Below are 17,375 nucleotides of genomic sequence, written 5' to 3' on the forward strand. Positions count from 1 at the left end.
ATCTATTTATAATCATCTTTAGGGGTGTATCGTTACAAGCTGATGGTAGTCATTGTGTGCTAGGAATATGGGACCAAATACTAAGCAGTTATCTATTTATAATCATCTTTAGGGGTGTCCATTTTTACCCCTACCTTTTTGAGAAGAAAAAAACATTACATGTTAAACAAACTCTTTCTTTGAGCGATTGTATTAGTGTAGAATAATAGAATTCCATTTTATTGAGCGTACAATACAGCTCATTATTTAAGTGGGCTTATTTTATGCAGTCATTATTGCTCATCTTTATCAAGGGTGGCAATAATGTTGACTCCACTGTACATACGCAGACAAACACACATTGCCAATGTCATTGACCAATGCACACACACACACACACACACACACACACACACACACAAATCCTTGCTCATACATTCTGCCTTCTCTCCCTTTTCATCTCTGTTCCTTTGAGTGCAGTGTGACAACAAGCCAGTGGCACGGAGCAGAGACGCCAAGGACATTGTATCAGAGAACTGGCTCATCTGAAGAAGTAGAGAGGAAACCTAGCCTTATTTACTGGCTTTAGGTGACTAATGGCGCCTTAAATTAGTAGTGACGTGCCGTTCATTTAATCAAACTGTTAACAACTGGCCCTGTCAACGAGATTCCTCCAGACCCAGATTGATGTTGCCATGGTACTGCGCTTTTTATTAATTATTAGACTGGTTAGAGTGTTGTGGAAAGGGGGACTGTTCAGAGAGTATGTGTGTACATGTTCATGCTGGTATCTATGGTATTGTTATACTTTTATCTTCATATTCTCAAGAAATGCCAAGACACATTGCACTAAGAAACATCCATGGCTTTTGCTCTAGTAATGGACGAATATAAAACGGTTAGTTCCAACCCACCCATAATGCGTTGTGTGTCGTACCACCTCGTTTCCAATCTCGTTAAGCATTACAGGTTGTCATGTGCCAAGCTGGCAGCAGCAGCCACAGTCAAACCCTTCAACGGTCTGTTGTTTGCTGCCTTAAATGAATCCGTTGCTCCCTAAGCTGTTCTTAGGCTATTGGCTACTAGTTACGCACATCCAATTAGTATTAGCTGGACAGAATCATAACAAAACAAGGCCTATGTCATAGTAGTGTGTTCTAACCCAGTCCTATTTGAGACGGACACTGCTGTTGCACATATCTGTTATTTCAGTATGATATTTGAGCAACACTTTACTTAAAACCTGACGGTACTGTATAATGCTTTATAAACATGTATGAGCTGTTATATAATGTTTTAGAATACAGCTTTATACGGCTGTATAAAGCCCCCCACCTTTTCCTACAGTACAGCTTCAATTCATCAGGGTATGGACTCTACAAGATATCGAAAGCGTTCCACAGGGATGCTGGCCCATGTTGACTCCAATGCTTCCCAAAGTTGTCAAGTTGGCTGGATGTCCTTTGGGTGGGGTACCATTAATACACACTGGAAATTGTTGAGCTTGAAAAAGCCAGCAGCGTTGCAGTTCTTGACACAAACTGGTGCGCCTGGCACCGACTACCATACCCCATTCAAAGGCATTTACCCTCTGAATGGCATATATAGTGGGGATAAAAGGGTATTTAGTCAGCCACCAATAGTTCTACTTAAAAAGATGAGAGAGGCCTGTAATTTTCATCATAGGTACACTTCAACTATGACCGACAAAATGGGGAAATAATTTCAGAAAATAACATTGTAGGATTTTTTATTAATTTATTTGCAAATTATGGTGGAAAATAAGTATTTGGTTAATAACAAAAGTTTATCTCAATACATTGTTATATACCCTTTGTTGGCAATGACAAAGGTCAAATGTTTTCTGTCTTCACAAGGTTTTCACACACTGTTGCTGGTATTTTGGCCCATTCCTCTATGCAGATCTCCTCTAGAGCAATTCATTTTGTCTGTCATAGTTGAAGTGTACCTATGATGAAAATTTACAGGCCTCTCATCTTTTTAAGTGGGAGAACTTGCACAATTGGTGGCTGACTAAATACTTTTTCGTCCCACTGTATACACGATCCATGTCTCAATTAAATCCTTCTTTAATCTGTCTCCTCCCCTTCATCTACACTGATTGAAGTGGATTTAACAAGTGACATCAATAAGGGATCATAGCTTTCACCTGTATTCACCTGGTCAGTCTGTCACGAAAAGAGCAGGTGTGTTTTGTACACTCAGTGTATATCTATTTATATCTCTGTCTCTCATTCTCCCCCTCCCCCCTTTATTCGGCTGTAGACCTGTAGTCAAGGTCAACTTCCACCTAATGTGAGCTGAATGGCATGTTAGCCTGTGTGTTGATGCTCTTGCCAGACTCCATTGCACACAATTAACCCCATTATACACAATTGAGTGTCATCTACTTTGGTGCATTTTGTTTTGACTCGTGCGCCTCTCAACCTCGCAAAGGCTGGCAGTTCCTCTTCTGTGATACACGTGAACTAAGCGACTAAGAGAAAGAGACCAAATGAGAACGATCGTGTATTTTCACTTTCTATCGCGCACGCTGTCACTCTCACTCATTCTCTCTCACACACACATACACACACACGCACACACACACACACACACACACCAGTCAGAGCCGTCAGGGTGCTGGGGCCTGTTTTATCTGCAGCTCACAGTTGTTAGTGTGAGAATGCCAGGCTGCCAGTCATCCTGGAGGAAGTGCTGTGCTGCAGATTAGAAAGCCCAGGCAGAAGCTGAGGGGAATGGGACATCACCAGGCGCTCACACAGAATATGCTCTGAAAACCAGAAAATATCATTTTCTTTCTCCTTCTGGGCTTTGTCTGTCTCTCGCTCTCTCTCTCTCTGTCTCTCTCTAGTCTACTGACTTTAACATGTTGGGTGGCGTTGTTCCTCTGAATATGTTTCCTTGGGCATACTATAGCTATTTGAATAATGCAAGGATGTTTAGTGAAGTTGTATGGTGTATTGATAAAATGTCCAATTATACATTTCTCTCTGACTATAGGTTGTGTTGCTTGTAGGTATTGAAACACTGGAATAGCTATTTATAGTCTGTTGGAAATTATCTTGTTCGTACGTGCCTGTATGTACACAGTATAGTGGTGTGTTCACACAGAATCACATTTCATATTTATAGTTGCATTTGTATATAGAGTAAAACAGTCACATATGTCTTACACAGCCCTTGTTTTGTATTGCAGGACTCTGCTCAGGACGGAGTGATCACCAGAGACATCCACCGTACCTTCCCCGCTCACGACTACTTCAAAGACACGGACGGAGACGGACAGGACTCCCTCTACAAGATCTGTAAGGTACGGATGGATGACACACTGGTGATCGACGTTTATGAAAGCATGTACACTCCATACCTATTTATTTGGACAGTGAAGCTAAAACTTTTAATTTGGCTCTATACTCCAGCATTTTGGATTTGAGATCAAATGTTTTTAATTTGTATGTATGAAAAAACCCTCAAATTAAAGGTGACATTCTGTACTGTCGCTTCATATGAAACGTTTGATCTCAACCCCAAAATGCATGAGTATAGATCAAAGTTAAATAGTTTTAGCTTCAGTGTTCAAAGTAATGCGTAGAGTGTAGCTGTCAGAATTTATTTGTGTTTCTGTATCACTAAAACTATTGTTAGATGACTTGCGGGAGCAGCTAAAAGCTTACCTTGTATGATGACCCGATACGTACTGAAGACATAATGCACAGAAAAGTACTCTGAACAGAAACGTGCAAGCTAACACAAACCACACAATACTCCACACACACCAAGTTGCCATAGTAACATGTTAGGATGCACACCGATACAATAGCTAACATTGTATCTTGCTCAAAACCAACACATAAGCTTTTAGTTTTAAAACATGTAACTCAAATAGAATATAGATAAGGTATGAATCCAGAATGATGCTACATTTTCTTTTATCTGGTAATTCAGAGAACAAAGAAGGATGCTGTGGTGAAACAACGGATTGGAAGGCGCACACACACACACACACACAAACAAACAAAGTGTCTTAACCTACCAACTATGTCAGTTTAGCACCAGGCTTTCATTTGTATGCAAATACATGTAGATTGCCTGTTGATAGGGTTGGTTAGTTCCTGAAGAGACATGCACTTTTATCTCCTATTCTATTCCTACAATGCTTTTTGTCCAGGTGAGTTCAAAGGACATGCATTGAATTGTGTCAGGACCAGCAGAAAAAAACATCCCCCTGTACCTAATAATCATTTGAATAATTACTATCTAAAAGGCAAAAACTGATCCCAGATCAGATCTCCTACTCTGAGAATCTGTGAATACGGGCCCAGAAGAGGAGGAAACTGTAATGTAATATAAATCATATTTACTTTTAGCAGGGGCTTTTATCCAAAGTCATGCGTGCATCCATTTGATGTGTATGGGTGGTGCCAGGATTCAAACCCACTACCCTGACATTACAACAGCTATGCTCTACCAACTGATCTACAAAGGACCACAATATTAGGTCAAATTCTCCACCATTCTCCACCACGTGATTGGTTGTGCTCCAAATGATAATCATTACACACAACAGCCAGCCACAGTTAATCTGTCCCGGCTGACAAATAGGAATGTCATCTATCCCAGACCCCCATCCAGCTAGCATTGTACATCTGTCTAACCGTGGCAGAGCGGGCTGAATTGCAACACTCCATCAAACGTCTCTTACTCTCAAGAGAGCCAGGCGGAGTATAGCTCCTCAATTACACTTCCCTCTGTATTCCAGGTGGAAACACATAGAAAAACATATTTAATTTATGTTTTAAAAGCAATGGACTGTGGAGAATGTTACAGCAATCAAGACTCATTGACATAATATACTGTTTATAATATGTATGTAATGTTATAGTCAACTGTGGATTTTATTTTAATCAACTTTAAGGTTAACATTTAACACCAATAATTATGTCATAAACAATCAAGCTCATCTTTGCACCCAGAACCAAGTCCCTAGAATCTACCTGATGCTAGCTAATGAAAACCCTGTATACGCTGATGGTGTGAATTAATAAGATAATTCATCACGTAGCCAGTCATGTCATTAATTGTCATCAATTATGTCCTGCTTATGACATTGTTAAGTAGGTCCTCGGGACAGAAGGTTCCAGTGACGTTTGAAGTAGTAGGGCACAAGGCTCTGGTCAAAAGTAGCACAGTATTATCAAAGATTTTCTAACTGAACCAAGATGGACCACAGCTTGTTGTTTCCAATGGGAACAAATTAGTCATCGTGGGCTTCCTCTCACTACCATATTTGGTAGTAAGTGGCAATGCCAACCGGGTGCTTCATATTTATACATCCAGTGAAATATCTGTCACGTTGTTTTATCTGTGGTATTATGCAGAGTAGGGTGTCAAGTGTACAATGCATTCTGAAAGTTTTTCAGACCCCTTGACTTTTTCCACAGTTTGTTACGTTAAATAAAATAAATAGACATCTGTATCAATCTACACAGAATACCCCATAATGACGAAGCGAAAACAGGGTTTTAGAAATGTTGGCAAAAAAAATATAAAATAAAAAACAGTAATTTCTTATTTACATAAGTATTCAGACCCTTTTGTTATGAGACTTTAAATTGAGCTCAGGTGCATCCTGTTTCCATTGATCATCCTTGATGTTTCTACAACTTGATTGGAGTACACCTGTGGTAAATTCATTTGATTTGGAAAGGCACACACCTTTCCACATATATGGTCCCATAGTTGGGGGGGAAAAAAACAAGTCATGAGGTTGAAGGAATTGTCTGTAGCGCCCCCGAGACAGGATTGTGTCAAGGCACAGATCTGGGGAAGGGTACCAAAAAATGTCTGCAGCATTGAAGGTCCTCAAGACTACAGTGGCCTCCATCATTCTTAAATGGAAGAAGTTTGGAACCACCAAAACTCTTCCTAGAGATGGCCACCCGGCCAAGCTGGTCAATCGGGGGAGAAGGGCCTTGGTCAGCGAGGTGATCAAGAACCTGATGTTCACTCTGACAGAGCTCCAGAGTTCCTCTGTGGAGATGGTTGTCCTTCTGGAAGGTTCTCCCATTTCTGCAGCACTCCACCATTCAGACCTTTATGGGAGAGTGGCTAGACGGAAGCCACTCCTGAGTAAAAAGCACATGACAGCCCTCTTGGAGTTTGCCAAAAGGCACCTAAAGAACTCTGACCATGAGAAACAAGATTCTCTGGTCTGATTAAACCAAGATTTAACTCTTTGGCCAGAATGCCAAGTGTCACGTCTGGAGTGAACCTGGCACTATCTCTACGGTGATGCATGGTGGTGGCAGCATCATGCTGTGGGGATGGTTTTCAGCAGCAGCAATTCGGAGTCAGAAAACCTGCTCCAGAGTGCTCAGGAGCTCAGACTGGGGCAAAAGTTCACCTTCCAACAGGACAACGACCCTAAACACACAACCAAGACAACTCAGGTGTGGCTTCGGGACACGTCTCTGAATGTCCTTGAGTGTCCCAGCCAGAGCCCGGGCTTGAACCCGATCAAACATATCTGGGGAGACCTGAAAATAGCTGTGCAACGACGCTCCCCATCCAACCTGACAGACCTTGAGAGGATCTGCAGAGAGGAATGCGAGAAACTCCCCAGATACAGGTGTGCTAAGTGCCATACCCAAGAACACTCAAGGCTGTAGTCACTGCCAAAGATGCTTCAATAAAGTACTGTGTAAAAGGTCTAAATATTTATGTAAATGTGATATTTAAGTTTTTATTTGTAATATATTTGCAAACATTTCTGGTTTTGCTTTGTCATTATAGGGTATTGTGGGTAGATTGATATATTTATTTTGTATCTATTTTCGAATCAGGCTGAAAGTTAAAAAAAAAACATGTCAGGTCAAGCGGTCTGAATACTTTCCGAATGCATCTTTTCATCTTTCCCTGCAATAGGGTGATTCCCCTAACTGTAGATTTCGAGGAGGCTGTTTTGCCAACTGCTTTGAAGAAGACCGAACCAGGGAGCTCTCTCTCTCTCTCTCTCTCTCCCCCTCTCCACCCTCCCTCTGTGTTGTTAAATCTGCCCTTTGAAAACAGGGCTTTACAAAGCTTTCCATCTTGATTGGCCCAGCAAGATTAAAGTCACGCCGATAAAGATGGTCCCGAAAGGCTTTCAGCAAGAAACAAAGGAAATATGCTTTCTATGCTGTATGAGCCGTGCAAATGGTCCTCTCCCAACTCAACATGTACTATCGATGTGAGCGAGCTGATAGTACTATATCCTGTAAAGAATCTCCCTGCACCTCTTAGACCGGCTCGAAACTGTGTACGTGACAACAACAATTAGATTTTGTCAGACAATTAAAAGGCGTTGAAAATGGAACTAAAACTCTAGAACTGCGGACGTTGAGCAACTTTTAAACCACAAATAACAACTGAACAGCCTAGTATCTACTGTGAGAAGGACTCCTCAACATTTATACCTTTTGAACTGCAGTGTGTGTCTTCAACTGTTTGGTGTGTCACATTTTAAAACACAAAAAATCGTCTTACTCAGTATGTTACATGCATGACACACACACACAGTCTCTTATTCATGCTATGAGATGGCTGACATTATTGGCTCTCTGCTTTGTGTTCCAGGCCTATTCAGTCTATGACAAGGAGATTGGTTACTGTCAGGGACAGTCCTTCCTGGCTGCAGTGCTGCTACTGCACGTAAGTGGGGCTCAAACCTCAATACAATGTCTACACAACGTCTATGGAACCCACAGAGTGCAGTTGAGAATGAAGTCTGCACTGTTGTGATTATCAATTTAATTCAATAATAAAAATACATTGGCTCTGGAAAACGATTGCAGAGCACAGAGTTTGGATAAGTGCAAAGTGCACGTATTAAGATTCAGTTAGTTGTATTGGGACTGATTGTGAGAACAATGGAGAGAAGGAAAGTTAAGGTTTAACAAAGGGAGGAGAGTGCAGCAGGATCAGGGTGAACAACAGGACAGTATGTCAGAGGAGATGGATGGAGGGAGGGGGAAGGATGGATGGAGGGAGAGGGAGGGATGGATGGATGGAGGGAGGGAGGGAGAAGAATGGATGGATGGATGGAGGGGGAAGGATGGATGGAGGGAGAGGGATGGATGGATGGATGGATGGATGGAGGGGGAAGGATTGGTGGAGGGAGGTGGGTGGATGGATGGATGGAGGGGGAAGGATTGGTGGAGGGAGGTGGATGGAGGGGGAAGGATTGGTGGAGGGAGGGGGGATGGATGGATGGATGGATGGAGGGGGATGGATGGATGGATGGATGGCGGGAGGAAGGGGGAAGGAAGGAAGGGTGGAGGGAGAAGTGGAGAGAGGGAGGATGGAGGGAGAAGTGGAGAGGGGGAGGATGGAGGGAGAAGTGGAGAGAGAGGGAGGATGGAGGAAGCAGTGGAGAGAGGGAGGATGGAGGGAGCAGTGGAGAGAGGGAGGATGGAGGGAGAAGTGGAGAGAGGGAGGATGGAGGGAGCAGTGGAGAGAGGGAGGATGGAGGGAGAAGTGGAGAGAGGGAGGATGGAGGGAGAAGTGGAGAGAGGGAGGATGGAGGGAGAAGTGGAGAGAGGGAGGATGGAGGGAGAAGTGGAGAGAGGGAGGATGGAGGGAGAAGTGGAGAGAGGGAGAAGTGGAGAGAGGGAGGATGGAGGGAGGGAGGATGGAGGGAGGGAGCAGTGGAGAGAGGGAGGATGGAGGGAGAAGTGGAGAGAGGGAGGATGGAGGGAGCAGTGGAGAGAGGGAGGATGGAGGGAGAAGTGGAGAGAGGGAGGATGGAGGGAGAAGTGGAGAGAGGGAGAAGTGGAGAGAGGGAGAAGTGGGAGAGAGGGAGGATGGAGGGAGGGAGGATGGAGGGAGGGAGCAGTGGAGAGAGGGAGGATGGAGGGAGAAGTGGAGAGAGGGAGGATGGAGGGAGCAGTGGAGAGAGAGGGAGGATGGAGGGAGAAGTAGAGAGAGGGAGGATGGAGGGAGCAGTGGAGAGAGGGAGGATGGAGGGAGAAGTGGAGAGAGGGAGGATGGAGGGAGAAGTGGAGAGAGAGGGAGGATGGAGGGAGAAGTGAGAGAGAGAGGGAGGATGGAGGGAGCAGTGGAGAGAGGGAGGATGGAGGGAGAAGTGGAGAGAGGATGGAGGGAGAAGTGGAGAGAGGGAGAAGTGGAGAGGATGGAGGGAGAAGTGGAGAGATGGAGGGAGAAGTGGAGAGATGGAGGGTGAAGTGGAGAGATGGAGGATGGAGGGAGAAGTGGAGAGAGGGTGGAGAGAGAGGGAGGATGGAGGGAGCAGTGGAGAGAGGGAGAAGTGGAGAGAGGGAGGATGGAGGGAGAAGTGGAGAGAGGGTGGAGGGAGAAGTGGAGAGAGGGTGGAGGGAGAAGTGGAGAGAGTGAGGATGGAGGGAGAAGTGAGAGAGAGGGAGGATGGAGGGAGAAGTGGAGCAATGATGGCGGGAGGGAGGGAGGGACAAGAGATGGATGGCGGGAGGGAGGGAGGGAGGGAGGGACAAGAGATGGATGGCGGGAGGGAGGGAGGGAGGGACAAGAGATGGATGGCGGGAGGGAGGGAGGGAGGGACAAGAGATGGATGGAGGAGGGAGGGACAAGAGATGGATGGCGGGAGGGAGGGAGGGAGGGACAAGAGATGGATGGCGGGAGGGAGGGAGGGAGGGACAAGAGATGGATGGAGGGAGGGACAAGAGATGGATGGCGGGAGGGAGGGAGGGAGGGACAAGAGATGGATGGCGGGAGGGAGGGAGGGAGGGACAAGAGATGGATGGCGGGAGGGAGGGAGGGAGGGAGGGAGAGATGGATGGCGGGAGGGAGGGAGGGAGGGACAAGAGATGGATGGATGGCGGGAGGGAGGGAGGGAGGGACAAGAGATGGATGGCGGGAGGGAGGGAGGGACAAGAGATGGATGGCGGGAGGGAGGGAGGGACAAGAGATGGATGGCGGTAGAGAGGGACAAGAGATGGATGGCGGGAGGGAGGGAGGGAGGGACAAGAGATGGATGGCGGTAGAGAGGGACAAGAGATGGATGGCGGGAGGGAGGGAGGGAGGGAGGGACAAGAGATGGATGGCGGTAGAGAGGGAGGGACAAGAGATGGATGGCGGGAGGGAGGGAGGGACAAGAGATGGATGTCGGGAGGGAGGGAGGGACAAGAGATGGATGGCGGGAGGGAGGGAGGGACAAGAGATGGATGGCGGGAGGGAGGGAGGGACAAGAGATGGATGGCGGGAGGGAGGGAGGGACAAAGATGGATGGCGGGAGGGAGGGAGGGAGGGACAAGAGATGGATGGAGGGAGGGACAAGAGATGGATGGCGGGAGGGAGGGAGGGAGGGAGGGACAAGAGATGGATGGCGGGAGGGAGGGAGGGACAAGAGATGGATGGCGGGAGGGAGGGAGGGAGGGAGGGACAAGAGATGGATGGCGGGAGGGAGGGAGGGAGGGACAAGAGATGGACAAGAGATGGATGGCGGGAGGGAGGGAGGGAGGGAGGGACAAGAGATGGATGGCGGGAGGGAGGGAGGGAGGGAGGGACAAGAGATGGATGGCGGGAGGGAGGGAGGGACAAGAGATGGATGGCGGGGGAGGGAGGGAGGGACAAGAGATGGATGGCGGTAGAGAGGGACAAGAGATGGATGGCGGGAGGGAGGGACAAGAGATGGATGGCGGTAGAGAGGGACAAGAGATGGATGGCGGGAGGGAGGGACAAGAGATGGATGGCGGGAGGGAGGGAGGGACAAGAGATGGATGGCGGGAGGAGGGAGGGACAAGAGATGGATGGCGGGAGGGAGGGAGGGACAAGAGATGGATGGCGGGAGGGAGGGACAACAGATGGATGGCGGGAGGGAGGGAGGGACAAGAGATGGATGGCGAAGTGGAGGGGGGAGAAGTGGAGAGAGGATGGGGGGAGAAGAGGTAATTGGAAATGAAGGAAGCGGAGTTGAAAAGGTGAGCAAGGTGTGAAAGAGAGAGAACGAGATATGAAGGGGTGGGGGGTGGGTGGATGAGGTCCTTCGGAATGCAGGAGGCTGGGGAGGTGTCCAGAATATTAATGGCCCATTCAGCCCAGGACACACGGTCTACCTGATTAAATACCCACCACTCTGTCTCTGCTTGTGGATGGGTGTCTCTCTCTCACACACGGACACACACACCGTCTCACTCACAACACAAACACTGTGAATTAAAGGGGGAGCATACTCACACCTTTTCTCTTTCACATTGACACTCCCACCTTCTGGTTTTCTTTCACACTCACCAGATTGTCACCTTGTTTCTCCCTCCCTCACACACATCCTTCTTTCTCTTTTAGTCCCTCTCTCACTTTCCCGATGCTCCAACCGTCTCCTAACTCTTCCTCAGAGGGTCTGAAAAATTTCTCAATCCACAGAAAACAACACTTTCAAGTAACAAGAGACTCCCCCAATCATTTATACTACTCCTGTTTACAGCAGTGCATTATTTATTAAGAAAAGCCTATTAAGAGCTGAAATGTCAACATTATTGAAATCTTAACTGTATATTTATCTTTATATATACTGAGTTTATCAAACATTAGAAACATCTTCCTTTTGAGTTGCACCCTCATTTTCCCCTCAGAACAGCCTCAATTCGTCGAGCCTTTCTTGCCAGGCGCGCCAGTTTTTGTCAAGAACTGCCACGTTGCTGGGGTTTTCACCCTCAACAGTTTCCCGTGTGCATCAAGAATGGTCCACCACCTAAAGGACATTCAGCCAACTTGACACAACTGTGCATTGGAGTCAACATGGGCAAGCATCCCTGTGGAACGCTTTCAACACCTTGTAGAGTCCATGCCCTGATGAATTGAGGCTGTTCTGAAGCAAAAGGGGAAGCAACTCAATATAAGCAAGGTGTTCCTAATGTTTTGTGCACTCAGTGCCTTCAGAAAGTATTCACACCCTAACACTTTTCCCACATTTTCATATGTTACATCCTGAATTTAAAATGGATTAAATATAGATTTTACGTCACTGTTCAATACACAATACCCCGTAATGTCAAATTGGAATTATATTAGTATGCATTTTTACAATAAATGAAAAGCTGAAATGTTTTGAGACAGTAAAAATTCAACCCCTTTGCTATGGCAAGCCTAAATAACTTGCTTAACACGTCAGATAATAAGTTGCATGGACTCACTCTGTATGCTATAATGGTGTTTAATAATACTACCCCTTCTCTGTACCTCACACGTGCAATTATCTGTAAGGTCCCTCAGTCGAGTAGTGAATTTCAAGCACAGATTCAACCACATTAAACATTATTAAAGTGACTGGTGTTCCAAAAGGTCAAAGGATAAAATGAAACAACTTCCGCTTGACCTCCCCGTATCTCAGAGTTCTCCTTCTCTCGTTCCTCTGTTGGTACACTCTAGCTAACCCCCACACTGGTTCTGTTTGGTCCTGTGGCTGTAGATGCCTGAGGAGCAGGCCTTCTGTGTGCTGGGGAGGATAATGTATGAGTACGGCCTGAGGGAACTCTACAAGAACAACTTTGAGGATCTGCACTGCAAGTTCTACCAGCTGGAACGACTGCTCCAGGTTAGTCCGCCCGCTTCACTGAAGCCCTCTGGAAAAACTTCAAACCTAACAAAATGTCACATAATGATTGTCATTGTGTGTGTGTGTTGCATGCGTGTATGTGCAGACACTTAACCGTGCTCTTTGCACCTTAAAGATGGAATCCGCAGTAAGGGGAAACGACGCCACTGTCCTCCCCACAGACATTATTGTTTTTGTTTTGTTGACGAGGTCGGCAGAACTGTGAGTGCATCGCGCAATCGGACGTAGCAGTTTGACCATTAAGGATTCCATCTTTAAGAGCACGGACTGACTCTATTTTTGTAAGGGCCGGCCTTAGGTTCGTTATTAGGCAAAATCCACTCCAAATTTTATACAGAAATCAATTTTAGCCTCCCCTAAGTAGGCCTTTTTTCAACGCTGGGTCAGTATTGACAGGCTAGCTCCCCAAGGCTAAGGAATATTAGCATTAATCGCTAAGGGTTGGCATACAGGTGGAAGTAAGTCAGTTTCTCTTTCTCTTTTCACTCCAGCTCCTTCTCTCACTCCCTCTCTGACGGCACTTTCTGAGCTGTGATGATGATCGCTTGCTTGACTGAATGACTGATTTACTGACTTGAGTTGACTGATTTACACTAGTCTGTCAATCAATATATTGGCATATACAGTGCCATCGGAAAGGATTCAGACCCCTCGACCTTTTCCACATTTTATAACTTTACAGCCTTGGATTAATGGATTGAAAAATAAATAAATCTCAGCAATCTACACCCAATACCCCATAATGACAAAGTAAAAAACGTTTTTTTTTTTTTTTAAGTTTAGCGAATGTATTAAAAATTAAAAACAGATACCGAGTGGTGCAGCGGTCAAAGACACAGCATCTCAGTGCGTGTGAGGCGTCACTATAGTCCCTGGTTCGAATCCAGGCTCTATCACATCCGGCCATGATTGGGAGTCCCATTGGGTGGCGCCCATTCGGCCCAGGTCGTCCGGGGTAGGCTGTCATTATAAATAAGAATTTGTTCTTAACTGACTTGCCTAGTTAAATAAAAACAAAATATTCAGACCCTTTGCTATGAGACTCGACATTGAGCTCATGTGCATCCTATTTCCAGTGATCATCCTTGAGATGTTTCTACAACGTGGAGTCCACCTGTGGTAAATTCAATTGATTGGACATTATTTGATTTGTCTGTATAAGGTCCCACAGTTGACAGTGCATGTCAGATCAAAAACCAAGCCACGAGGTTCAAGGAATTGTCCGCAGAGCTCCGAGGCAGGATTATGTCGAGGCACAGATCTGGGGAAGGGTACCAAATTTTTTTTGCAGTATTGAAGGTCCCCAAGAACACAGTGGCCTCCATTCTTAAATGGAAGAATTTTAGAACCACCAAGACTCTTCCTAGAGCTGGCCGCCCGGCCAAACTGAGCAATCAGGGGAGAAGGGACTTGGTCCGGGAGGTGACCAAGAACCTGATGGTCACTCTGACAGAGCGCCAGAGTTCCTCTGTGGAGGTGGGATAACTTTCCAGAATCAAATTTGATTTGTCACATGCGCCGAATACAACAGGTGTCGTAGACCTTACAGTGAAATGTTTGCTTACAAGCCCTTAACCAACAATGCAGTTTAAAAAAAATAACAATAACAAAAAAAGTAACAGATAAGAATAACAAATAATTAAAGAGCAGCAGTAAATAACAATAGCAGGGCTGTATACATGTGGTACCAGTACAGAGTCAATGTCAATGTGCGGGGGCACCGGTGTCGAGGTAATTCAGGTAATCACATGTAGGTAGAGTTATTAAAGTGACTAAGCATAGATAATAACAGAGAGTAGCAGCAGCTTTCTGGGGGTGGGGGGGTGCAATGCAAATAGTCTGGGTAGAACATGCAGCACTCCACCAATCAAGCCTTTATGGTAGGTTGGCCAGGCAAAAGCCACTCCTCAGTAAAAGGCACATGACAGCCCACTTGGAGTTTGCCAAAAGGCCAAGTGTCACGTCTGGAATAAACCTGGCACCATCCGTATGGTGAAGCATGGTGGTGGCAGCGTCATGCTGTGGGGATTTTTTTCTGCAGCAGGGGCTGCGAGACTAGTCACGATTGAGGATATTATGTAAGATGGCACCGGAGCGGAAGGCAGACGTTTTACGTGCCCCCAATCGATTGTGTTTTTTGGTTTGTTTATCTGCGTTGTTTGTAACTTGTTTTTTTACTCTTTTTATACATAATGTTGCCGCTACCGTCTCTTATGACCGAAAATAACGTTAAGACATCAGGACCGCGATTACTCACCACGGACTAGCAGAATCCTTTTTCTTCTTTCACGACTCTGACGAGCCCGAGGCGGAGGATATATGGCTCCCTTGGGAACAGGCCCCGAGCCCCGTGATCTGCGTGGAGGCGGAGAAAGAGAGGTCTGCCTGCTGAGAAGGACAACAACCTCTCCCTCAACGTGATCAACATGGTGCAAGCACACCATGACCGTTGTGAAGCAGGCACGTCAAAACCTATTCCCCCTCAAGAGACTGATAAGATTTGGCATGGGTCCTCAGATCCTCAAAAGGTTCTACACCATCAAGAGCAGCAGTTGCATCACTCCCTGGTATGGCAACTGCTCGGCCTCCGATCGCAATAGCACTACAGAGGGTATTGCGAACGGCCCAGTACTTCACTTGGGCCAAGCTTCCTGCCATCCAGGACCCCTATACCAGGTGATGTTAGAGGAAGGACATAACAATTGTCAGACTCCAGCCACCCCAGTCATAGACTGTTCTCTCTGCTACCGCATGGCAAGCGGTACCGAACCGCCAAGTCTTGGTCTAAGAGGCTTCTCCCCAGCTTCTACCCCCAAGCCATAAGACCCCTGAACATCTGGTCAAATAGCTACCCAGACTATTTGCTTTTCCCCTCTCCACACCACTGCCAGTCTCTGTTATCATCTATGCATAGTCACTTTAATTAACTCTACCTACATGTACATAGTACCTCAACTAACCGGTACCCCCGCACATTGACTCTGTACCGACACCCCCCTGTATGTATTATTTTGTACCGCTGCTCTTTAATTACTTCTTACTTTTTATCTCTTATCTGTATTTTTTTTAAACTGAACTGTTGGTTAGGGGCTCGTAAGTAAGCATTTCACTAAGGTCTACACCTGTTGTACTTGGCACATGTGACTAATACGATTTGGTTTGAAAAGATGAACAGAGCAAAGTAAAGAGAGATCTTTGATGAAAACCTGCTCCAGAGCACTCAAGACCTCAGACTGGGGAAAGAGTTCACCTTCCAACAGGACAACAACCCTAAGCACTCAGCCAGGACAACTCAGGTGTGGCTTCGTGTCACAGCCAGAGCCCAGGCTTGAACCCAATCAAACATCACTGGAGAGACCTGAAAATAGCTGTGCAGCGACACTCCCCATCCAACCTGACAGGTTGAGGATCTGCAGAGAAGAATGGGAGAACCTCCCCAGATACAGGTGTGCCAAGCTTGTAGCTTCATACCCAAGAAGAGTCCAGGCTGTAATCACTGCTAAATATACTTCAATAAAGTACTGAGTAAAAGGTCTGAATACTTATGTAAATGTGATATTTAAGTTCATTTTTTTTTCAAATAAATTAGCAAACATTTCTAAAAAACCATGTTTTTGTTTTGTCATTATGGGGTATTGTGTGTAGCTTGATCAGGAGGAAAAAACAATTTAATGTATTATAGAATAAGGCTGTAACGTAACAAAATGTGTAAAAGGTCAAGGGGGTCTGAATAATTTCTGAATGCAGTGCTTATACTGTGAAATGAACTCTCCTTTCTTCCTACTGAGTGGTTTCATCTCCTCTTATTTCCTTTCTCCAGGAACAACTCCCAGAACTCTGGTCCCACTTCCAGGACCTCAATCTGGAAGCTCACATGTACGCCTCTCAGTGGTTCCTCACGCTCTTCACAGCCAAGTTCCCCCTCTGCATGGTCTTCCACATCACTGACCTGCTGTTGTGTGAGGTAAGAAGTTAAGAAGCCCCAACACTATTGTTAAAACTCATTTTAACACTACTCCTAATCCCAACACTGGTCCTAACCTTAGTCCTATTCCTTACCCCAACACTGGTCTTAACCTTAGTCCTATTCCTTACCCCAACACTGGTCCTAACCTTAGTCCTATTCCTTACCCCAACACTGGTCCTAACCTTAGTCCTATTCCTAATCCCAACACTGGTCCTAACCTTAGTCCTATTCCTTACCCCAACACTGGTCCTAACCTTAGTCCTATTCCTTACCCCAACACTGGTCCTAACCTTAGTCCTATTCCTTACCCCAACACTGGTCCTAACCTTAGTCCTATTCCTTACCCCAACACTGGTCCTAACCTTAGTCCTATTCCTTACCCCAACACTGGTCCTAACCTTAGTCCTATTCCTAATCCCAACACTGGTCCTAACCTTAGTCCTATTCCTTACCCCAACACTGGTCCTAACCTTAGTCCTATTCCTTACCCCAACACTGGTCCTAACCTTAGTCCTATTCCTTACCCCAACACCGGTCCTAACCTTAGTCCTATTCCTTACCCCAACACCGGTCCTAACCTTAGTCCTATTCCTTACCCCAACACTGGTCCTAACCTTAGTCCTATTCCTTACCCCAACACTGGTCCTAACCTTAGTCCTATTCCTTACTCCAACACTGGTCCTAACCTTAGTCCTATTCCTTACCCCAACACCGGTCCTAACCTTAGTCCTATTCCTTACCTCAACACTTGTCCTAACCTTAGTCCTTTTCCTTACCCCAACACCGGTCCTAACCTTAGTCCTATTCCTTACCCCAACA

General features: G+C 46.0%; 1 protein-coding gene across 1 annotated transcript in view; it reads left to right on the forward strand.

The window, feature by feature from the left end:
* LOC115109083 (rab GTPase-activating protein 1-like) overlaps positions 1–17,375 on the forward strand; it is a 159,488-nt gene that overhangs the window by 90,605 nt on the left and 51,508 nt on the right. The window contains 4 exon segments of the mRNA XM_029633663.2: positions 3,200–3,313; positions 7,618–7,692; positions 12,443–12,568; positions 16,410–16,553. Coding sequence (XP_029489523.1) covers positions 3,200–3,313; positions 7,618–7,692; positions 12,443–12,568; positions 16,410–16,553 — 459 coding nt within the window.

The sequence above is a fragment of the Oncorhynchus nerka genome, linkage group LG25 (assembly GCF_034236695.1).
Source record: "Oncorhynchus nerka isolate Pitt River linkage group LG25, Oner_Uvic_2.0, whole genome shotgun sequence".
Taxonomy (NCBI): Eukaryota; Metazoa; Chordata; class Actinopteri; order Salmoniformes; family Salmonidae; genus Oncorhynchus; species Oncorhynchus nerka.